The 21,433-nt window shown below is 68.7% G+C and overlaps 3 protein-coding genes across 8 annotated transcripts in view; all 3 read left to right on the forward strand.

The window, feature by feature from the left end:
- MTA1 (metastasis associated 1) overlaps window positions 1–4,610 on the forward strand; it is a 34,699-nt gene extending 30,089 nt beyond the window's left edge. For 2 of the 5 annotated variants that reach the window (XM_061395578.1, XM_061395575.1), the window contains 6 exons: window positions 217–369; window positions 492–527; window positions 2,213–2,224; window positions 3,462–3,493; window positions 3,758–3,909; window positions 3,996–4,610. In XM_061395578.1, the coding sequence (XP_061251562.1) occupies window positions 217–369; window positions 492–527; window positions 2,213–2,224; window positions 3,462–3,493; window positions 3,758–3,909; window positions 3,996–4,146 (536 nt within the window). In that variant the 3' untranslated portion in view covers window positions 4,147–4,610. The remainder of the gene's footprint in view (window positions 1–216; window positions 370–491; window positions 528–2,212; window positions 2,225–3,461; window positions 3,494–3,757; window positions 3,910–3,995) is intronic. The other 3 variants (XM_061395579.1, XM_061395576.1, XM_061395577.1) reach the window with 2 other exon arrangements.
- Window positions 4,611–8,105: 3,495 nt separating this feature from the next.
- On the forward strand, window positions 8,106–13,172 carry CRIP2 (cysteine rich protein 2). The gene is made up of 8 exons (XM_061395591.1): window positions 8,106–8,232; window positions 11,097–11,191; window positions 11,269–11,326; window positions 11,591–11,731; window positions 11,803–11,871; window positions 11,947–12,041; window positions 12,508–12,565; window positions 12,639–13,172. The coding sequence occupies exons 1-8, from the start codon at window positions 8,190–8,192 to the stop codon at window positions 12,704–12,706; spliced, it is 627 nt and encodes a 208-aa protein (XP_061251575.1). The 5' UTR covers window positions 8,106–8,189; the 3' UTR covers window positions 12,707–13,172.
- On the forward strand, window positions 13,029–21,370 carry LOC133234685 (cysteine-rich protein 1). 2 transcript variants are annotated; one of them, XM_061395596.1, is made up of 5 exons: window positions 19,812–19,952; window positions 20,781–20,875; window positions 20,966–21,023; window positions 21,103–21,149; window positions 21,239–21,370. In XM_061395596.1, the coding sequence occupies exons 1-4, from the start codon at window positions 19,913–19,915 to the stop codon at window positions 21,141–21,143; spliced, it is 234 nt and encodes a 77-aa protein (XP_061251580.1). In that variant the 5' UTR covers window positions 19,812–19,912; the 3' UTR covers window positions 21,144–21,149; window positions 21,239–21,370. The 2 variants fall into 2 exon arrangements, with proteins under 2 accessions (XP_061251579.1, XP_061251580.1); XM_061395595.1 differs by lacking the exons at window positions 19,812–19,952; window positions 20,966–21,023; window positions 21,103–21,149; window positions 21,239–21,370 and adding exons at window positions 13,029–13,264; window positions 14,214–14,292 and having other exon boundaries at window positions 20,781–20,868.
- The last annotated feature ends 63 nt before the right edge of the window (window positions 21,371–21,433 follow it).

Raw genomic sequence — 21,433 nt, forward strand, 5'->3', positions numbered from 1 at the left:
ATTTGTGGGCACCTGGAGCCTGTAGACTGGTGGTGGTCGCTGGTGGGCCCGTCGGCTGGACCGAGGGGTCTAGCCCCAGCCTCTGTCGCTGCCCTCAGGGTGCCCAGGGCGCCACACTGGTGTGCCTACCGGGGCCTGGGCTGCTCACGCTCTCCCGGGTGGTGGGGCTGCTGCTGAGGAGCGGCCGTGTGCCCACTTGCTGTGTTGGCCCTGCAGAGACGCACCCCCGCCCCCCCAAGCCCGACCCAGTGAAGAGCGTGTCTGGTGTGCTCAGCGGCCTGACCCCCGCCAAGTCGGCCCCTGTCATCAACAACGGCTCCCCTACCATCCTGGGCAAGAGGAGCTACGAGCAGCACAACGGGGTCGACGGTGAGTCCGGGGGGCCTCGGGCTCGGCCGGTGTGGCTGTGGGCCTGGGGTGCCTGGTGCCCGCTGCGCCCGCGCCCGCTGACCGTGTGTTCTCTCCTCTCTCCTGCCGCCGGGCGCTGCCAGGCAACGTGAAGAAGCGCCTCTTGATGCCCAGTAGGGGTAAGGCCCGGCCCTCTGCGCGGGCCTGTGTGCTGTGCTCCCGTGTGTGCGGCGGATGGCTCAGGGCACGTCCAGGGCAGTCCACGCGGGCTGGGCTGCGCCCCGCCGCCCCTAACCCAGCGCCCACCTGTCACTCGGCAGAGGCCCTGGGGCCGCCCCCCACCCCCACCTGGGCGCCCCGGTTCACAAAATGCCTTTCCGTCTGGGCCCAGCGCCGGTCAGTGGACTGTCCTCCGTCAGGCGGCCCTGGTGCCCCCGCCGCCTGCCCGCACTGGCTGCACTGCCGCGCTGTGCCCGCCCGCATGCCGTCAGCCTCAGCTCGTGTGCCGCCCACCCTGTGCTTGTGACCTTGCCCGTGCCCTGCCTGGTGGGGGGCTGTGGGACCCTGGCCCCTCAGGTGCCGACGGGACAGAGCTGTGGTGTGGCTGGCATGGCTGGGTGGGGGTCTGCAAGGCCCAGGGAACGCCCAGGCCAGGGCCCCCCGGGGAGATGCACCCCGGGCTGAGACCGCGGGGCCCTGTCCCAAGTCGGGGTGCACACGCTGGGCAGGCCACCGTGGGGCCCCCTGCTGTCGGGTGTGGCTGGCGTTGGCCTCTGGAGTGTGGCTCCCTCGCCTGTCCAGGGCTGGCTTTGGCTTTCTCAGTGGGGGAGGGGCGTTTGTGGTCCCAGGCTGCTCTAGTAGGGGTCACCACGGTGCCAGTGAGGGGCATTTCAGCCTTGTGGGGGCCAGTGCCCCCAACGGTCAGCCTGTTGCAGGACGGGTGAGGGGGAGGTGAATGGAACCAGCAGAAGGGGAACTTAGGGGAACTCACTCAGAGCTCCTCCCGCCAGCCCCTCCTAGCAGCAAGGTCAGGTCCAGCGTGGGTACCCCCACGCTGCATCCCGGGCAGCCAGCATGGACGTGGCCAGAGCCCTCCCCTGGTCTCAGGACTGGAGACCTGCTGGCCCAGGAAGGCTGGCCTGGGCTTGGTTCTTGGATCTCTGGAAGGTGGTGGGAGGCAGTGGCCATCTGGCCCAGCCCGGTCCCCTGGACACGCCCGTCTCAGTGTGTCCGAGAGCCTGGCAGGCACGTGCTGGGGGTCAGCTGGTGGCACTGAGGTCCAGTCCTCTCACTCCATCTGGACACAGGCTCTTTCTGCCCCAGGCCCCCTGCTGCCTTGCCTGCAACCCCTTGGTGGGGCGCCAGCTCACTCTAGCCTCGCCTCCTCGCTGACCTCCCCCTTCCCCTGGAGCCATCCTTAAGGGGTTCCCACAGTCCCTGGTCTCAGCAGAGCGGCCGGCCCACTCGTCTGCCCACATCCCATGGGAGGGGAAGCGGGTCTTATCAACAGGGCTTGGGGCTTAGGGCTTGACTTGTAAAGAGCTCTTGATAGCAGTGGGATAAACTCCATTGACTTAGGTCAGTTTTTCCAAAATCCACGTGTTCCCGTCGCTACTTCAACCCTAGCCCTGGGTCCCGGGTGGGTGTTGGAGGCCACATTCAGGCCCGCTGGGGTGCCGTGTGGTGGGCGGAGCAGCAGCGGATGGCAGGAGCCGGCTCTAGGCCAGGGCCCTGCCGCCAGGGGTCCTTCACTCCCTAACCTGGCCCTCCGTGGCCTGTGGCTGCCTGCACCCCAGGGCCCCACATGTGCACCCCCCACGCTAACCGTGTGCTTTCTTCTCTCTGCCACTCGTCCCTCTGGTAGGCACCTACCTGGGTAAGTAGCACAGAGCCTTGAGCGCTGTGTACGGCTGTGTACACCCGTGGACAGCTCGTGAGCGCTGCAGGCTGGGTGCCAGGGCCCCTGCCCCTGCCTGCTGGGGTTGTGGGTACCCCAAGTTAGAAGGTGCTGCAAAGGGGGGCTGGACAGCTATTCCAGGCTCATCTAGAGACAGACCTTGGTCAGGAAGCACTTTTGGGAGGAGTTAGATGTGTGCAGCAGGATGCAGGCGATGGAGACTAGCTCATGTGACCACATAGATGCACACTGACAGGCTCACAGCCACATGCACTCACGTGACCCACACTCACGGGCCCATGTACGCACAGCGACACGAGCTCGCGGGCCCGTCTACTCACAGCGACACGAGCTCGCGGGCCCATGTACTCACCAGCACATGCTCACGGGCCGTGTACTCAGATCAACATGCTCACAGGCCCGTGTACTCACACCAGCGTGAGCTCACTGGCCCGTGTACTCACACCAGCGTGAGCTCACTGGCCCGTGTACTCACACCAACATGTGCTCACAGGCGCGTGTACTCAGACCAACATGTGCTCACAGGCCTGTGTACTCACCAGCACGCCCACAGGCCCGTGTACCGATGCTCTCACGGCCACGCACGTGCACTCACTGCGTGTGTGTTTGGGAGTTGCGGATCGTTTTGATTCCCGTTGAGGGTACAGCCTGTGACCTGGGACGATCCTTTTCTGAGCCGCTGGTGGCAGCTCTCACCTCCAGCCCCCCAGCCACAGAGTGGAGCCGCTAGCTGGAGCCTGGCCTACTGACCTCTCCTGGGCACTCCCATCAGCTTCCCGCAGGGCACCTGGCCCCAGGTCCACGCTGGGGACTGGGAGCCCCTTGGGAGGAAGTCTGGTGAAGTCTGAACCTGGGGAGGGCCTGCCCTGCGGGGGGGCTCCCTGCTGCTGTTGTACGTGTAGCTGTGCCAGCTGTCACTTGGCTGCTCTGTAAACCAGGCCACAGTGGTCCTGGCTCCTCGAGAAGTGAGCTCAGATCTGAGGCTCCTACACCGCCCCCTCCCCCCCACCGGGGCCCCTGAGAGCCACCTGGGCAAGGCCAGGACTCGGGAGCTAAGGCCCACCTGGGTGTGGGCTGCAGTTCTGGGGAGATGGAGCTCCGGGCTTCCTGCGTCTCCGCTGTGGGCCCTTGGCACGCGTGTGGGCGCAGCACGTGCCTGCGTGGCCTCACGGCCTGTCCTCCTTCCTCCTGTCAGGTTTGGCGAACCACGGACAGACCAGGCACATGGTGAGCGCGAGGGCCCTGTTCTCCACACGCTTGCACACACACGCTCCGTGGGCCTTCGTAGGGAGGCCCCCAGCCCTGCCAGGCGCTGTGGGAGCATCTGGAAGGCCCCTGGGGACTCGAGGAGGGGCAGGTGTCCAGGTCTTCATGGGGTCTTCATGGCCCTCCGGGGACCCCTGCCCCCACTGCCCCTGGGACGGCCACCATGGGGCTTCTGGGTGCTGCGTGGAGGCCCCGAGCTCCCCTCTCAGGCCTGCCCCACTGCAGGGACCAAGCCGGAACCTCCTGCTCAACGGGAAGGCGTACCCCACCAAGGTGCGCCTCATCCGGGGGGGCTCGCTGCCCCCCGTCAAGCGGCGGCGGATGAACTGGATCGACGCCCCCGACGACGTGTTCTACATGGCCACTGAGGAGACCAGGTGGGGCGGCTGGGCGGGCGGGGCCCGCGGGGGCGGGGGCTCCGTGCCGCCTTGCGTGCCCGCCTCACTGCCCGGCTGCACCGCAGGAAGATCCGCAAGCTGCTCTCGTCCTCCGAGACCAAGCGCGCGGCCCGTAGGCCCTACAAGCCCATCGCCCTGCGCCCGAGCCAGGCCCTGCCGCTGCGGCCGCCGCCGCCCGCGCCCGTCAACGACGAGCCCATCGTCATCGAGGACTAGGCCGCCCGCGCGGCGCTCTGACCGCAGCCCACGCCCAGCCCACGCCCGCCCGCCGCCCGCCGCCCGGTTTTGGTAGTGCCCCTTCCGCCCTCACCCGCAGAGAAGCTGCCCCTCGGCCGCGCGGGGAGGAGCCCGACCCACTCCAGACCCGCCGGGAGCCGTTGTTTTTAGCTTTGTGTTTACTTTTTGGCCAGAGCGGAGCTGAGGAGCCGCCCGAGTGCCCGCCCCGCACGCGGGCTCCAGGGCCGGCCGGGGGTTTTGTTGTTTCTGTTGAAGGTGCCATTTTAAATTTTATTTTTATTACTTTTTTGTAGATGAACTTAAGCTCTGTAACTTACACCTGGAATGTTAGGATCGGCGTGGCCAGCGGCCGGCCGAGCTGCCTGGTGGGGTTGGCCCCTTGTCTTTTCAAGTAATTTTCATATTAAAAAAAACAAAGAAAAAAAAACTTACAAAAACAAAAATCCAACTAGCCCTTCCTGCGTCTGTGTCCTCAGTTCCTCTCTCTGTCTTGGGCCCACCGCACCCCCGTCGCCCTAGAGGAGCCCAGTGCCCCACCCCCCACCCCCTCCGTGGGTCTGGAAGCCACCCCCTGCCCGGGTCTGCCCGGCGTTGGGATGTCCAGGGAGAAGCCTGGGCAGCAGCATGTGGCCCCTGCAGGCTGGCCTGGGGGCACCCCTGCTGCCTCACTTTGGCCCCGTGCCCATCACCTGCCCCATGGGGGCAGAGAAAGGTCCATCAGGGCTCGGGGCTCCCATGTGGGGAGCCGACAACGCCATGTCTGTCCAAGGCAGGGGTGGTCCGGGCCTGGCCTGGGACCCAGACTGGCAGGTGCCAGGCTCCCCTGCTGGGGCGGCCAGGGTGGCAGGGTCAGCCGGGCTGCTGGCCGGCCTGGCAGAGCCTGCTGCAGCTGTCCATGGATGGCTGCCAGGAGCCACGGGGCCGCCTGAAGCAGGTGTGCCGTTTCCTCTGGGAGAGTTTGCTCAGATTTCAGCAAGTCCGTTCTCAGAAACCCTACCTCGGTCCGGCCCCCTGCACACCCGCTCCAGGCCCACTGGACGGGTGCACCCAGGCCAGATGCCAGAGGGAGGGGTCCGCAAGGCCCTTGGAGGGGCCCCTTCCTGAGCTCTGTCTGCTGTGCCTCCAGCCCCACTGTGATGTGTGGACATCTCGGCTGGAGAATTAAAATAGAAGCCACTCTGCTGCCTTACCGGGGACAGATAAGCGGTGTCCTGGCGTCCAAGGGCCTGCTGTGGGCCCCACTGGGTGGTGGGCCAGGGTGTCAGGAGGGGCTGGGGCACGCCACCCCACACGGCTGGCCCACACCCGCCCATCCCCCAGCTCCAGCGGTGGGGCTGGGAGGCCGGGCTGGCGACCTTGACAAAGGCACTACCTTCCATCATACGGTGGGCAGGGGAGGGGCCTCCCCCCAGCCAGCCCTCCCCCTGCCCAGAGACAGGCAGGGCCTGGACTGCATGTCTGAGAGGTCTGTGCCAGGCCTAGAAGTGGGGTGGGAGGTGGCTGCTGGCAAGGAGGAGTGAAGTTTTCAGAACCCGGCTCCTGTGGGCCCAGTAGGGGCCTGCAGCATCCAGCCCCCAGGGCCAAGGGCATCGCAGGTGGGCCCGTCCCCACGAGGGACTCAGCATGCAAGCCTGCCCCGCCTGGGACCTCCCACTGCCCACCACTGGGCACAGCCCTGGGGGCCCTGCGGGAATGTGAGCCTGGTCTCCTGTGTGCCATTTGCCAGTGCCACCAGGACACTGCTCCACTGCAGCCTCACGGGAGGGACCTGCCCCCACGCCTGGCCAGCGGGGCCCCGCCTGCTTCCCTCCAGCCTTGCCATCCTCACTCAGCCCCATGGCCCATGCCTGTCCCAACCTCTAGCTCTGACATGGGGCTCTGTGTCCACTGATCAGTGCCCCTTCCCAGCTGGCCCCGCACAGCCCAGCGCATCAGCCCAAGCCTTGCAGCTGGGAGGCAGGGTGCCCGCGCCACCCACCCCTGCCCAGGGCCTCTGCCAGGGCGGAATGCCATTCCTTGGCTCCACCCCCTCTCTCCAAGCAGGGCTGGGGCCCACAGGTAGCTTCCTTGAGAGGGCTCCTGTGCCCAGCCAGCCTGCCCTCGACAGCAGTCCTGCAAATTTCAGGGTGGGGTGGAGTCACACAGGCTGATATCCTGGGGTCCGGGGGGCTCCCAGGCTCAGAGCACTTGGCAAGGAGTGCCAAGTGGGGGCCCATGAATTATTCAGAGACACCGGACACCCAGCCTGAGCCAGGAGCGGCTGGGGGGCTGACCTGCGGGCCACCTAGCCCAACAGGGGGCCCGCGGAGGCCTCCTCTCCAGTCTCCACCCTGGCTGGCTCAGGGCCAGAGCTGAATGCAGGGAGAGGGCGCCTCCCCACTGGTCAGCAGCTTGAGGGCTCTTGTCCTCACTCATGGAAATGGCAGTGGCTGAAGGGTGTGGGGGGTGGGGGCACCTCAGGGGGGGGTTACCTCAGGGAGGAGGGGGGCACCTCAGGGAGGTGAGGGGCACCTCAGAGAGGAGAGGGGGCGCCTCAGGGAGGTGGGGGCGCCTCAGGGAGGAGGGGAAGCACCTCGGGGTGCCTCAGATGGGGGGCTGCTGTGAAACTGCCCTGCGAGACCAGCTCCCTCACCCACTCTGAACACACTGGCACCAGGGGCCAGAAGCAGGCCCTGGACGCCGCCAGGGAGAGGAACTGGGTGTGGGGGGACCTGGTGTCCAGCAAAGAGCCTCAGAGACACAGGGCAGGGGGTGAGGGAGCTGGAGCCTGCTGCCCAGACTGGATCCAGTCATCTGGGCTTAGGCGTCTGTCCATCTGCCAGACCTGAGGCTCAGCCGGAATGGAGGCCCAGGAAAGAGCCCTTGGGAGATGGCCGCCTTGACCTCCGGGTCCCCAGACCCTGGGGCTCGGGCAGGTTCTGCATGGCACCAGGCAGAGGCAGGGAGGGGTGGGAGAGGCCAGGCAGTCCTGCTGGGAGGGGCTGGAGGCCCCCTGGGGAGAGGCCCTGACCGCTGGCAGATCTCTAGTTCCCCAGCCCTCCAGGAGGCTCTGGGGCCAACAGGCCGAGGTCAGAGGCCCTGGGCCCGATGCTACTGGGTCTGGAGGAGAGATGGGGCGGGCATCCAGGGCGGAATGGCATGGAATGCAGGTGGCAGCGTCTGCCCACGTGGCCGCTGCGCCCGCAGAGGGGGCACCCTAGGGGCCCCACGCCTTCTGCCTCCCGGCTCCCCCGCCATCGCCCTCGGGTGGGAGAGCTTGGGGAGGGCGCCTTCAGAGCCTGCAGTACACACGGCGGGCCCCCTCGCTGCCAGGCACCCTCTCCCTCATCCCCTTCCAGCAGTTTCTCTCGCGCTGTTTTTGGAAGTGGCGGAGGCCCTGCCCTCCACCCGCTGAGGCTCCAGCACCACTGACAGTGCTAGGCGGGGCCGGGACCCGGCCTGGCCCGGGTGGCGCTCCCGCCCGAATCCCGCTCCTGTCCCAGAGCGAGGCCGTTGCTATAGAAACCGAGCAACAAAGGGAAGAGGGCGGCGGCACGCAGCAGGGTGGGGTGGGGTCCTCTGGGGACCCGGACGCCAGCACCGGGCAGGGCGGGCTGCTGCGCCGTCGGGGCGTCAGTCTGCGTGTCCCGACGCCGCCCTTCCGGGCCGAGGCCCCGCTGGCCAGGACGCCCGCCGTCAGGGGGCCGCGGAGTCCCAGCCCCACCCGCGGCCCAGCCGGTTGCCCCGAAGTTGCCATGGAAACAGGCGAGGACCGAGCGGGCCCGGTAGAGGCCACCCTGCGACGGAGGCCAGGGGGCGCCAGGCGGGTCCCGTAGCCCCCAGTCCGCCCCGGCAGGTGCGCCCCTGCCCCCGCGGCGTCCCGGGCGGCCAGACCCCGGGGGCGGGCTCCCGACGCCCCGCCCCGGCCGCAGGCCAATGGGCGAGCGGACAGCCGGGCGGGCGGGGCGGGCGCGGCGGAGGCAGCGGCTGCGGCGGGGAGACGGGCGCGCGCGGAGAACGCGGGGCGACTGGGCGTACGGACCATGGCCTCCAAGTGCCCCAAGTGCGACAAGACCGTGTACTTCGGTGAGTGCCCGGGCCCGGCCGCCCTTGGGGTCAGCTCCCCGCTGCAGAGCCGCGAGCCCCCCGCGCTCGTCGGCCAGCGCCCGGCCGCCACCCCAGGATGCCCGGCCCGGATCCGGCTCGTCCGCTGCCCACGCGGGTGCGGCCGGAGGGTGGAGCGGCGACGAGCTGGGGGCGGCCACGCCCGAACCCCCGAAGTAGCCGATGGGGGCGAGGCGGGGGCCCGAGGCCTGGCGGGCGGGGGCGCGTGGACCCTCCAGAAAGCGGCCGGGCTTGGGGGAGCGCTCTGCGCTCGCGGGCCGATCGCGGTCCTGCCTGGCTGTGCCCAGCGGGGCGGGGTCGGGCGCAGCAGCAAGCTCTGCACGCTTCCAGCGCGCTCCCGCCTTTCTCTGCCCTTTCGCTCGGACCCCAGTCGCGCCACCCACGGACATGTGGCCGGGCCGGCTGGCTTCATGACCCTCAACCCCAGCCCCGACCTCTGCCCACGCTGGGCCAGGTCTAGGCTCTGTCTGGATTCAGCCCATGCGGGGGCGACCTTGGCCTCCACCTCTTACGCGTTCCGACACGCTCCTTTTCTTGGCGCAAGTTCCCCCTGGACTCTCCTGCGGTTGGGGTGAGGAACGAACCCTCACAAGCAGGAGAGGGCGCTGGAACCCAGGTGGCCAGGCCCCCTACCTCCTCAAGGTCAGAACAGTGGCATCCGGGAGGAGAGAGTGGGGAGGAGAGCCTGTCTCTGCCTGGAAGCCCCCTGGGTTGGCAGAGACTGCCTCCCATGGGCGCACCACTCGCTGGCACTCCTAACCTGGTGTCTGGCTCACTCCCCCACTCTCCCTCACCCTGGCTGGTCCTCTCCCCAACTTTGCCAGGGTCCCTGCCCACTAAGCCTCCCACCAACTCCCGCACAGACAGACAGTGGCACAAGTCAGAAGAGCAGGAGAGACAGGGACAGAGAGAAGACCCTTCTCTCGTCATCCTTGGGGCAGTGGCCTGGGTCTGAGGTGGGGACTGGCCGAGGTGAAGATGGCCCCTTGGTTTCCCTGCGGACGGGTGGGAGGAGGAGGCGCAGGCCGTTGTTTGCTGTTCCCAGAGGGGAGGGACCGGATTTGGCCTGGAGTGCTTCTGGCCTGGCTGGAGGCCGCGGAGCTTCCGGCTGCCTGCTGGGGAGCCCGCCCAGCCCTCGGTCCCCATTCGGACAGGACTCATCCCTGTAAGGCTCAGGGTAGGGGCCAGCCCCAGGGTTGTCCTGCCAGCCCCGCTGCCCACATCTTTACTCCGGGCCAGGCCAGCTCAGGGACGGGCCGACAGTCCCGTGGACAACCCGGAAAAGCGCTTCTGCCTGCTTGGGCGGCTGCTGGCTCCCAGCAGAAAACAAAGGCTGGCTTCTCTCCTGGTCTGGAGGCCCTGGTGGAGGAAGGGGCGGGGCCAGGAGGCTGCCACCCCGAGTCCGGCTGCACCCCAGTGGGTGCACGGAGGAGCCGGGCCAGGGCACCCCGCGGTGACCTCAGGATGCCAAGTCTTTGCGTCCCCGACCACGGCAGCTGGGTGGGAGCTGGTTCCTTTCCAAGCCATTAGACTCAGTCGATTCTGCCTTCCCAACGTGGGCTGGTAACGTGTGGCCATTGACCTGCCCGGTGGGTCCGAGGGTCATTCCCCTGCCCCTCAGTGGCCACAGCCTAACAGCTAGCCAGAGCAGCATGGTTCTGGCTGCCCTGAACCGCAGCTGCCTCGGCAACCGCTGGCCAGCGGGAGAGCTGGGAGAGGATGCCAGTCTGGCATGGGATCTGAGCCTGCCTTGGGCTCAGCCAGCTCCTGTCTGCCCTGGCATGGACCTGCAGGAGGCCTGGCCAGTCTGAGCCCTAGCCTCCTAGGGTGGAGTGGCCAGAAAGATCTATAAGCCTGTGGTGCCCCTGGGAAGGGGATGGTGGGTGGGGGTCCCAGAGGCTGCCCCTGGCCAGGCCAGCAGGTGCCACCAGGGTCACTGGAGCCAGAACTCCAAGCCCCGAACCTGAGCCACCAGGAGCACAAGCTGCCCTCCAGGAGCCTCCCAGGCCGCCTGGGCCTGGGGGTGTGCTGGCCCGGCTCCTGCTCCCCGCCCTGCTGGTGCCCTGGGGGAGGCCTGGCCCAAGCAGGGGCCACTCTGGGAAGGAGTCCCCGCTCCCTGGCCAGTCCTGCCCGAGCGGAGGGGCCCCAGCCCACCCACCCCTCTCCTCCCCTTTCCTCTGGCCAGGCCCCTTCCAGTCGGGAGGATTCCAGCTCAGCTCCAGCGGCTTCCTGCCCCGTCCTCCGCCCCTTTCCTGCTGTGCTTCCCTGGGGAAGCCCCAGCTTCCGTCCATCGGGAGACGGCCCAGCAGCCCTGGAGTAGGGGGAGGCAGGGGGCAGGGAGGGCCCCCGACATGACCCTTAGCAGCTGGTCTCAGACCTTGGGCGCCAAAGCCGGAGGCAGGAGGGGCGGTGCTCTCGCAGCTTAGGGTGAGGAGGCCAAATATGGACAGCCAGCGCCCTGCCCTGTCCCCTGGGGGGCCACAGGGACTGGCCTCTCCACCGGGGATCTGGAGGCTTGACGCTACTGCCATCAGCCAGGCTGAGGCTCTGCCAGCTCCTGTAGGGCCCTCCTGGAGGGTCTGGGGCCGTGTGAGGGGCAGGTGTGTGCGGCATGTGTCAGGGAGGGGCAGGTTTGAGCTGGAAGCCCGTCCAGGTCGCCTGGTCCAAGCAGTGACCCAGGGTGATGAGGAGCAGATAGTGGGGGCGGCCACATGGCTCCTGGGGGGTGAAGGGGACCCAGATGCCAAGGCTGCCTGGGACCTGGGGGCAGCGGGGGCTGAGCATGGGGGCTGGGGGCGCGGTGCTGACACTGCCCTCCTGCCCAGCTGAGAAGGTGAGCTCCCTGGGCAAAGACTGGCACAGATTCTGCCTCAGGTGCGAGCACTGCAGCAAGACGCTGACCCCTGGGGGCCATGCCGAGGTGAGCGCCTCCCCCAGGCAGGGAGGGGGCGGGGAGCCGGGCCAGACCCCCGCCCTCAACCCCTGCCCTCTGCCTAGCATGATGGAAAGCCCTTCTGCCACAAGCCCTGCTATGCCACGCTGTTTGGACCCAAAGGTGAGACTGGGTCCCCCATGGGCCAGGCCGGTGGGGACACCCCGCCCAGCTCAGACGGCCCAGGTCCCCTTCTCCCCTTGCCTGTGCGGTCCCCTCCCTCCTGGAAGGACAAGCACTCTCCCTGCCTTCCCCACTGCGGCCCTCTGGGGATGCGGTCCTGGCCCCCCATGGCTGAAGGAGCCTTCCTGGGAAGTTGGGGGTGGCTGAGAGGTGCGGGGGTGGGGAGGGCCCGGGCTCCCGTGTCCAGTGCCTGCCCCCACCCAGGGGTGAACATCGGAGGGGCCGGCTCCTACATCTACGAGAAGCCCTCTGCCGAGAAACCCCAGGTCACCGGCCCCATCGAGGTCCCGGTGGCCCGAACTGAGGAGCGGAAAGCCAGCGGCCCCCCGAAGGGGCCCAGCAAAGGTGGGCGGGGTGAGTGTGTGGCTCAGGGGTGGGGTCGGCGCCGGCAGACCCTGACCCCGCCCCTCCCCCAGCCTCCAGCGTCACCACGTTCACCGGGGAGCCCAACATGTGTCCTCGCTGCAACAAGAGGGTCTACTTCGGTGAGTGGCTGCGCCCGGCCCCTGCCTGGGAGGGCTCCCCGGGCGCCCCGGCGTCATCCTCTGTCCCCTCCCCAGCCGAGAAGGTGACGTCTCTGGGCAAGGACTGGCACCGGCCGTGCCTGCGCTGCGAGCGCTGTGGGAAGACGCTGACCCCGGGCGGGCACGCGGAGGTGAGAGGCGAGCGGCCCCGGACGGCGAGGGGGGCCGGCGCGGGGGGCGAGCGGCGGGCCCGAGGAGGGCTATGAGGGTCCGGGGACGCGAGGGCCCGAGGAGGGTGGGCGGGGGTCTGGGGTGGAGCGGGCGGGCCCCGAAGGGAGAGGCGGGCCGGGAGGGGCGGGCGGGGGCCCGCGGGGGCTGCGGTCTGGGGTGGGCAGGCGGGCCCCGAGGGGAGCTGCGGGCCGGGAGGGGCGGCGCGCGCTGCCCCCTGGAGGCCCGCCTGGCGCGGTGCGCGCACCGCGCACGGACGCTGGTGCGGCGGCGGCGCTGCCGCTGGTGAGGCGGCGGCGCTGCGTCCTCCAAGTCCACCTGGGGAACCGAGGGCTCAGGGTGCCGGGCGCCTGGACGTGGAGGAGGCCACCGGGGGCGGTGGGCGTGGAGTCTGTGGTCCCCTTCTCACCACCCGCACCCTGTCCTTAGCACGATGGCCAGCCCTACTGCCACAAGCCCTGCTACGGAATACTCTTCGGACCCAAGGGTGAGTGTCGGCTGGAGTGTGGGCCGCGGGCCCCCTCCCGCCCTCTCCTCCACCAAGCGGTCTCTCTCTGCAGGAGTGAACACGGGAGCCGTGGGCAGCTACATCTATGACAAGGACCCTGAAGGCAAAGCTCAGCCGTAGGCCCCCGGGCCGCTCTGTGCGGGTCCCTGACCCCAGGCCCACTGCTTGGCTGCGTGGGGAGAGTGCCCGCTGCCCAGGCCGCCTCTGCACCTGCAAGTCCAGGGCCAGAGAGCTGGGGGAGGGCCCTAACCCCAGGACCCTGCCCCGTCCCTGTCTCCGGGTGTATCTGCCTGTGTGTCCCCGACGGCCCGCTGCCCCATTTCGTCCTGGCCCCACGTGTCCCCACGTCGGGGTCTCGTGGCCCCACATGCCCCTGGTGTCTCTGTGGCCTGGGTGACCTTTCTGAGGTGGAGCCGCCCCCATCCCGCCCACAGTGTTATTTATGCCCCACTTGCCAGTGACAGCCACAGCCACGCCCCTCACCGTGTTCCTCCCGCCTGCCTCGCCAGCGCCCGCCCACCGCCCTCACGTGGCTCACACTCTGAGTGCTGGGACTTTTGCTACCAATAAAAGGTCTGAAGGTCAAGGGCGCACGTGTCTGCAACTCTGGGGCCGACTCGCAGCCGAGGGCCCATCGCTCAGTGCAAGTGCCCCCAGCATGCCTGGGCCCGGTTTCAGGTGGGGGCGGGGCCCTGTGCCCAAGGGTGATGCCCATGGGTGGCAGGCAGGGAGGATGTTGTTTGGGCTGGTTTAGGCGAGTGGGGGGCTGGGCCCTTGGGAAGGACTAGAGGGAGGTGGGGAGTGCGGGAGGCTGGGGTCCTGGTGCCCAGAAAGGGGCACTAAAACCAGGCGGTGCCTTGGTCCAGCAGAGAGCTGGAGGGAGGGGAGCTGAGGGCACCCGGTGGAGGGAGGGAGGGACAGACGACCCCTCCTGCAGGGGAGGAGCGGCGAGGGGTGGGCAGGACACCTGAGGCAGAATCTGTGCCAGTCTTTGCCCAGGGAGCTCACCTTCTCAGCTGGGCAGGTGGGAGCCCAGGGACAGAATGCAGGCTGTCTGGAGGGCCTAGTGCTCCTGCCTGAACAGAGTTTCTGCATCTGGTTTGCCGTGTTGATGGAGTCACCTCTGGCCTCTTCAGGCTGACCTTAGCAACCGGGAACCCCTAGCAGCCGGAGGAGCCCCCTAGACTCCCGCCCACGCTCCTGCCTTCCCTTTATCCGCGGCTCCCTAGCAGCCCGCCAGAGGGCGCCTCTTCTCTTCCGCTCCGGGGCAGAGCCCTGGTAGACCCGCCTTCCACGGCTCAGCGCGTGCGCCGGCCTGCTCGCAGTACCGCATCCCCAGAGGCCTGGCCCTCCCGGAGCCAGGAGCTTCGGGACCTGGTCATCTCTGGGCCTGTAGGCACCGTAGGCAGCCGACTCCATATGTGCCTTGCCCCCACCCCCTCACCCCCGGGGCCAGCTCTCAGCACCCCAGCCCCTGGCACAGGCCCCTCCCTGGCTCATTCTCCAGGAAGCAGGTTGAGACAGCTGAGCCAGGCCGGGCTCATTGTCCTTCGAGCAGCCATCCGTGTCCCTCGGGTGGAGCGGCCGGCTCGGTGTCCGCAATCCCAAGCCGCCCTCCCTCCTCCAGGCCCGTCCGGGCGTCCAGCGTGGGCAGCAGTGTCTCCTTGGATTTGGCCGGCGCCGGGAACGCAGCCAGGATGTGCAAGGCGGGTTGGCCTGCCCCGGGGGGTGGGAGGCCCTGGTGCAGGTACCCCAGGGGCGCCCCCACTTTCACCCCGGGCAGAGGTAAGGGGTGCACTCAAGAGGAGCGGCTGGGACGACTCTTCCCATTCCCGCCTCCCTCCTGCTAAGCCGAAGCTCCCTGGTTGGGGGGGTCGTTGGGGGCACCCCCAGGCCCGCCCTTGCCGAGGGCTCCTCTTGCCGGATGGAAACTTCCTGCCGTCCAGCCAGTGGGGGCTGCTGAGAGCACAGCTGGGCCCCTCTTCCTCTGTGAAGCTCCAGTGGAAACTACGCGAGGGAAACGCGATCTTCTGGGAGCCCTTCCCCCAGACCCGGGAGGAGGGGCGCCTATTGTGTGACTGCCGCCTTGCGGGCAGGGTGAGGGGCACCGGGTCCCCCAGAGGGCGGATCGGCGGCAACCTGCTTGGCGCTAGTGCCTCCCACTCGCGGGGTCTGGCCGGGGAGGCCGCGTTCCGTTTCCTGCTCGCGGGAGAGTGCTGAGCCTCCTTGTTTGTTTCCCTGGGGTTGTCATGGAAACCGGGGCGGGGCAGCTCCCGCCGGGCTCCTCGCGGTCGCCGGGTGCCGCCAGTGGGGGCCGCGGGGGCCCCGCGCTGCCGGGGCTCCCTAGGGGACCCCAGCTCCAGGGAGCCAGGTGTTTCCTCGGGCACCCCGCCGGCCAGCGAGGCGGCCCTGAAATGCCATCTAAGCTCCTCTCTCTGCTCCAGAACCCCAGGGCTGGGCAGGGCACCCCGGCCTCCTCTGACACCCTGCTCCCCAGCCTCACCCCCTCCCACCAGTCCAGTCTTCCCCACTTCCTCCACAGGGCCCTCTGAGCCCCCATGCATCCCATCAGGCCCTGGCTGGTGTTCTTTCCCCTGCCCCCCACGCCAGGCATCTCTTCAGCTTCCTCTGTCCCCACTTCCTGAGTCCCGGAATCCCCTGACCCCTGCCCTAGATCCCCCAGCCCCTCTCCCTCCCAGCCCCACCAGCTTCCCCTGGGCCAGTGACCCCCCAGTGCCAGCCCTGGGCTGCCCCTCTGCTGTGAAGGCTCCCTGGGGATCCCGCCCTGCTCAGCTAGCCTCCCTGAGCCCCTCCAGGCCTGGAGGGGGCATGACCTTTCTCCAGCACCAACGCACTGGTAGTGGTTCCAGGAGCTGAGGGTCAAGAAGTCACCGAGTGCCTGTGAGCCTGGCCCTGGGCCGCTGGGGGCGGGGCCAGGGAGGACAGCCGGGAGAGGCGGCCAGGTGCGGGCTGCACACTTTCTCAGGGCCCAGTGGCTGCAGGGGTGGGTCTGGGGCGGTGAACATGCCCAGCTGCGGGACTGGCGAGGCTGGAATCTGAGGCCGTTCTGTATGGCCTTTGGCTCTAGGATACAGAGATTCCTGGCACCAGGCTCATCCTGGGGGGCGGGGGTGGGTAGGGAGGGCAGGGGCACTTCAACAAGCCGAGCTGCAGGCCCTGGCAGGGCTGGCTGAGGGGGCTCACGGGCTCAGGTGCCCCAGCCCCTCTGCATCCCGGGCCTGCTTCCAAGAGAGGAGGGGAGGGACTCTCTCCTGCCTGGGCTGGTCTCAGGCCCGGAGGACAGGGTCGGAGCCCTCCTGGGAAAGCACAGATTCCATCCCCCCCGCCCCCACCTCACGGCCACCTGGGGCAGGACCTTGGGGCAGACAGGGGGTCCTGGGAGACAAGCTGCTAAAAATAGGCCTTGGGAATGTCTGAGTGCCTGTGACTCAGCCTGGCCTGGAGGAAGGGCAGGGAGGGGTGGACTCTGGGGGTAGGCAGCCGGCTCTGGCCCGGGCTCAGCAGTGGTCCCCGAGCACACATTGGAGCCGCAGGGCACTGGGTGCAGGAATGCCAGAGCAGCCCTGCCGGCCTCCAGCCCTCGCAGGGGACAGCCTTACTCTTGTCCATGCTGAGGAGGGCCCAGAGCCTGGGGCGCAGGGTGGAGGCTTCAGGACTGGCTGGCGAAGGCCAGGGGCAAGGGCCACTGTGTATGGCCTGGGGTGGGCGTCTTTGTAGCTCCGAGGGCAGAACTCCCCTGGAAGGCTCCTCAGCGGCCGCTGGGGCCGAGCCTTGCTCCACAAGTTCTCCCAGTGCCTGGAGCCCAGGTGAGCCCGCCTTGGGGCCCCCGCCTGCCCTCTCTGTCCAGAATCCTGCTGTGGGGCAGAGTCCCACCTAGTTCCCGTCTGGGTGGAACACGAGCGGGTGAGGGTGTGGCCGTGTGCACAGAGAGGGTGAGCACGCGCTGGTGGCCTTGGCCAGCAGCCAGAACCCCGCAGCAGCCTCCCCCAGGTCTCAGGGCCCTGGGTGACCTCACGCTGGCAGAGTGTAGGGGGTGTATTCTGGGCACAGAGCAGCCTGGGGCAAGAGGCTGTGCTGGTCGCTCTGTCCCTCACACTCCAGATGCCCACAGCCCTGGGGCCAGTGCTGGGAGGGAGAGCGCGGGGCTGGGTGCTGCCCGCGTGGGGTGCCGTGTCTTGGGATGCGCCTGGTGCTTCACTGTGCCTTCCGTGTGTTCGTGCAGCAGACGCCACTAATGACCCCAAAGGGCCAGGCAGGGCAGGGCTGGGTCTTGAACTGGCCCAGTGGTCCTGAGTTTGGTTGACCTTGGGCCGGGTCAGCGCCCCGCCCCTCCCAAGAGCTTCCTGGGGCAGGTGACCTGATGGAAGCCGGAAGCCTGCTCCTGGAGGGGCTGTTAGGGCCTGGCCGGCACCTCACAGGGAAGCCTCAAATGGGGCCGTGCCTGGCCAGAGAGTCTAGAGGCTGTGGGAGCTGTCCACCCTGCACACTCCCCAGTGCTGGAGGACTGCAGCTTTGGGGGGTCCCTAATTTCACAGACGGGCAGGCAGATAGGGAGCTGGGGGAGCTGAAGCTTTGGGAGGGTTCCAGGGAGAGAGAGAGTGTGTGTGTGTGGTGTGTGCGTGTCTGGAAAAACTGTGCTAAGTACCAACCCAAGGGCTACGCCCATGGGCCTTGGCCCCTCTTGGCCTCCTCCCCACACCAGCCTGCGCTGTGGCTATGGCAACGGCAATAACAGCTGGGCAGGCCAGGAAGAGACTCATCACCCTGGTTTGTAAGAGGGGGGGCTCTTGCTCCCCCACTCCCAGAGTCTGGGGGGCTTGGAGTCCAGTAGGGGGAGGGGTCATCCCCAGGGCCAAGTGTGCAGAAGGAAGCCGAGCCCAGCTCAGGGTGGCCCCCTGCCCCGGAGCCCCCGAGACACTCAGATGGGTGTGCCCACACAGACGTGCCCACAGGCCCTGGACACACGTGCGCATCCTGGGTGCCAGCCGTTCACTGCTCCCTCGGGTTCATCACGCAGGGGGAGCTGACCTCCGCCTGGCACACCTACTCGGGCGGTGCACGCACCATTTGTGGCCTGACCCCAGGGTCTGCCGTGACAGACGCCCACCTCCCCAGACGGTCCTGCCCGGTGCCCCCACCCACCCGGCCCTCTCTGTCACCGGGGGGTCTCGACCCTTCCTCCCCTCTCTGCTTCTGCCTGTCTGTCTGTCTGCCCGTCCCACTCTGGCTGTCTCTCATTTCCACTTCTCTCTTGATCATGAAGCCAGGAGTGGAGGGAACCTGGGCCAACCCTCCTGTTCCTGGCCTGGCCTGGTAGACCAGGCACAAGCCAGGGAGACACCAAGGGCTGGGTGGGGGCAGGTGGGCAGCCACAGCTCCAGAAACCGGGGAGGCACTCCTGTGCCCGGGGGGAGAGGGTGGTGAGGCTCGGGGCAGGGCAGGCTGGTGTGGTTCCTGCAGTGGAGGGTGGGCACCGCTCCTGAGGGCAGCAGGCAGCCAGCCACCTGGGGCTCCAGGGCAGGGCTCGAGCTTTGTGGACCCCAGGGCTTGCGGAGCCCCAGTGGGGGGCAGAGCTGTGGCCTACTCTCAGAGGGGGGTCCCAGGGAGGAGGGAGGACCAGAGTGGTGGGGGAGCATGGGGTCCTGAGCGCTGACCTCCCCGAGGCTGGGGCGTGCTCCACCACCGCGGGGCCTGGCGGGGGGGCAGAGGGCAGGTCGGGTCGGGATGGCGGGGGAGGCCGTAGCTCCCCTCCTCCCAGCGACAGGCCCAGGGGGTGGGGGAGGCGGGGGGGGGGGGGGGGGGCTGGGGGGGAGGGGGAGGGGTTCCCTCCGCTCAGGGCTGAGGGCCTCTCAGAGGATGCTCTCCAGCGCCCTCCGTGGGGACAGGGCCTGGTCAGGCCCAGAGATGACGATTTGTTTTGAGGGATGGGTGTGTCGAGGGGAGCCAAGGACACTGGTGAAGGTTCGGGGTGGGGGCCGGCATGGGGAGAGGACTGAGCGCTGAGGCTCTGCTGAAGCCAGGAGCTGGGTGTGGCTTGAGGGGTCACGGTGGAGCAGAGAGGTGGAGGGTCCACAGGGAGGGTAGCCCCTCCTGCAGCAGAGGGCGAGAGGGGGTGCCCTGGGCGACACTGACCGACAGGAGGGTGGGGCAGGGCAGTGTCCTCCGGGGCGGGGAGCAGGGGGACCCCACCCAGGCCTCCCTGCCTCCGCCTGGGCTGAGGGGCAACGGAAACCCGTCCATCGGCCTCCCCACCAACCCCCGACGCCCGCCATGAGGCCGCAGGCCTCTGCTGGTTAGCGGAGGATGGCCTAGGGCCCTGCAGCCCGCCAGCGCCCGCACCCTTGGCCTTCCCCCATTCCTGGAGCGGGTGGGGCCTGCAGTCTCCGCCTGGCACCGGAGAGGCTCCGGCCGCCCCCCCGTCCTTGGACGTCGGACTTGGACCTCTCCGCCCTCTGCCCTCGGCGCTTCCTGCGGAGATAAGGACCCCTCCCCCGCCGCCGCGCAGCTCCACGGAGGCCTGGGCGTTGCCGCACAGACTCCCCCCACCCCCGACATCCCGCAGAATCTCCAGCCCTGCCGTTGATGGGTGTCCCCGCCTTGGGAGGGGATGTCCCGTCTCGGAATCTCAGGGGAGTTCCGCTGCGGTCCGACGGACATCCAGGGGCGGGCCGAAGCGGGGCTCGGTGGAGACTGGGATGTCCCTTGGGGGTAGGAGACGGGCGGGGCAACCTTCTGGCCCCACGCGTGATGAAGGCGGAGGGCAGTTCGTGGGGGAGGGCTACCAGGCTGAGAATGCCCTGGTAGGTGCCCCCCGCCCTGTATCTAGGGAAAGGCCTGGAAAGGTACGACACGCTCATTTGCATCTCTCTGCATTATAGCGGTTACCTTCGGGGCTCCAGCACTCTGAGGCGGGGGTGGGGCGGGGCGCGTGGGGTGCTCTCTCCCGCTCTGGGGAGCCCCCGCCCAGAGTCCGGGGCGAGGGCGGGGCTCCTCCGGGGTTCCAGCCCAGTCCAGTCGGCGAGAGTGCCCGCCGACCTCCTGGACCCCCTCGGACCGCACTCTGCCGTCGGCCAGGCCCGGGTCTTGCCCCAAGGCGAGAGTGGACCAGATGACCTTTCTTGGCCTGTTGGCTGGAATCCGAGGCCTCCGGGTCCAAGTCCAGGACTCAGGGGGGCGGGGCGCTGGGGGCGTGTCCCAAAGGGGCGGAGCCCAGGGGTCCTTGAAAGACGCGGACCGGGCGCGACCCACCCAGTCCAGCGCTCCGGTCTGCTCCCGCCTGGCCATCTGCCCCGATCCGGCGCCACCATGCCCAAGTGCCCCAAGTGCAGCAAAGAGGTGTACTTTGGTGAGCGCACCCCACCCTCGCCCTCCCCGGCTCGAGCTGAGGCTTCCCCCTCAGCCCCACGCGGAAGCGCGGCCCAGGGTCCATCCCGCGGGGCTGCCCGGGTGGGCCGAGGGCGCAGGGGGACCTTGGGCAGCGCCTCGGGGCGACACCTAGCCTTGCTGGTGGCCGCCTGGTGTGCCGCTCGGGCCTCCGGCGTCTGGTCGCCGTCCATCTCTGCCCCGCTCTCTCTCCGGGTCTCACTGAGTCTCCGGTCTCTGAATCTCCCTGACTCTGGGGTCTCCCTGTCTCCGGGTCCCGCTATCTCGCCCCTTCCCTGGCGCGCCCTGGGCGGGGACCCCGGCGGGTCGGCAGGAACGCGGGGCTCGGGCCGCTTCTCCCATCGTTAAGTAGAAACAGACGCGGAAACCCGCGCCCCGGGCGGCGCAACCCCGGGCGCCGCCTCCCGCCCCGCGCCCCCGAGCCCAGGGGAGGTGGGGGGGCAGGAGGAAGTGGGAGGTCCCTCCCGCCCCAGCACTGCGGTCGCCGGTGCAGCGGCGGGGGAGGGCTCAGTCTGGGAGCCCGGCCCGGTCCTGCCCGAGACCCCCACCTCCTCCTCCTCCAGCCCCACCCAAGCCCTCGGGGCGCCCCGAGGACCAGCGCCCACTCCCGCTCGTTAGGCGCGACGGTCTGGGGACTGGAGGTGCCCCACCCGCGGGGGCACAGGTGCCGCTGAGCCCCTGGGTGGGCCACGGGGCGCTGTGGGCGGGCCTTGGCAGAGGGGTCTGGAGAGCGTGGGTGTGAGCGTGTGCGTGTGCCCCGTTTCACGGAGTCTCATCTGTGCCTCTGCAGCTGAGCGGGTGACTTCCCTGGGGAAGGACTGGCATCGGCCTTGTCTCAAGTGTGAGAAATGTGGGAAGACGCTGACCTCCGGGGGTCATGCCGAGGTCGGTGGTGGGGCCTGGCGGGGCCAGCGGGGAGGCTGAGGGATAGGGGCAGGGCCGGTCGGCAGACTCTCATGGCCGCTCTCCCTGCAGCATGAAGGCAAGCCCTACTGCAACCACCCCTGCTACGCGGCCATGTTCGGACCCAAAGGTATGCTCCCCACGACCTTGCCTGACCCAGCCCTCCACAGCCCCTGGCCACCCCTAACCTGCCCTCTACCTCTCTGCAGGCTTTGGGCGCGGCGGAGCCGAGAGCCACACTTTCAAGTAAACCCAGGTACTTCCCGACGCCTCACCCCGCCCCGCCCAGTGGCCCTGAGAGCACCCTGGACCTGCACTCACCTCTGTCCTTGTGTCTCTGCACAGGTTTTGGAGACCCATCTCCAGCTGCCCGCTGGGCTGCTGTCCTCCAGGCCGATGGCAGGCCTTTCTCCACAGGCACCTGGGGCTCCCCTTATAGACCCCCCCTGCCCTCAATAAATGCGGACACTTGGAAGACCTGCTTGTGTGTTTGCATCCCTGGAGCAACAGTGCAGGGGTGTGGCCAGGGTCCCGACGCCA

This window comes from Bos javanicus, chromosome 21, assembly GCF_032452875.1.
Source record: "Bos javanicus breed banteng chromosome 21, ARS-OSU_banteng_1.0, whole genome shotgun sequence".
Lineage (NCBI taxonomy): Eukaryota > Metazoa > Chordata > Mammalia > Artiodactyla > Bovidae > Bos > Bos javanicus.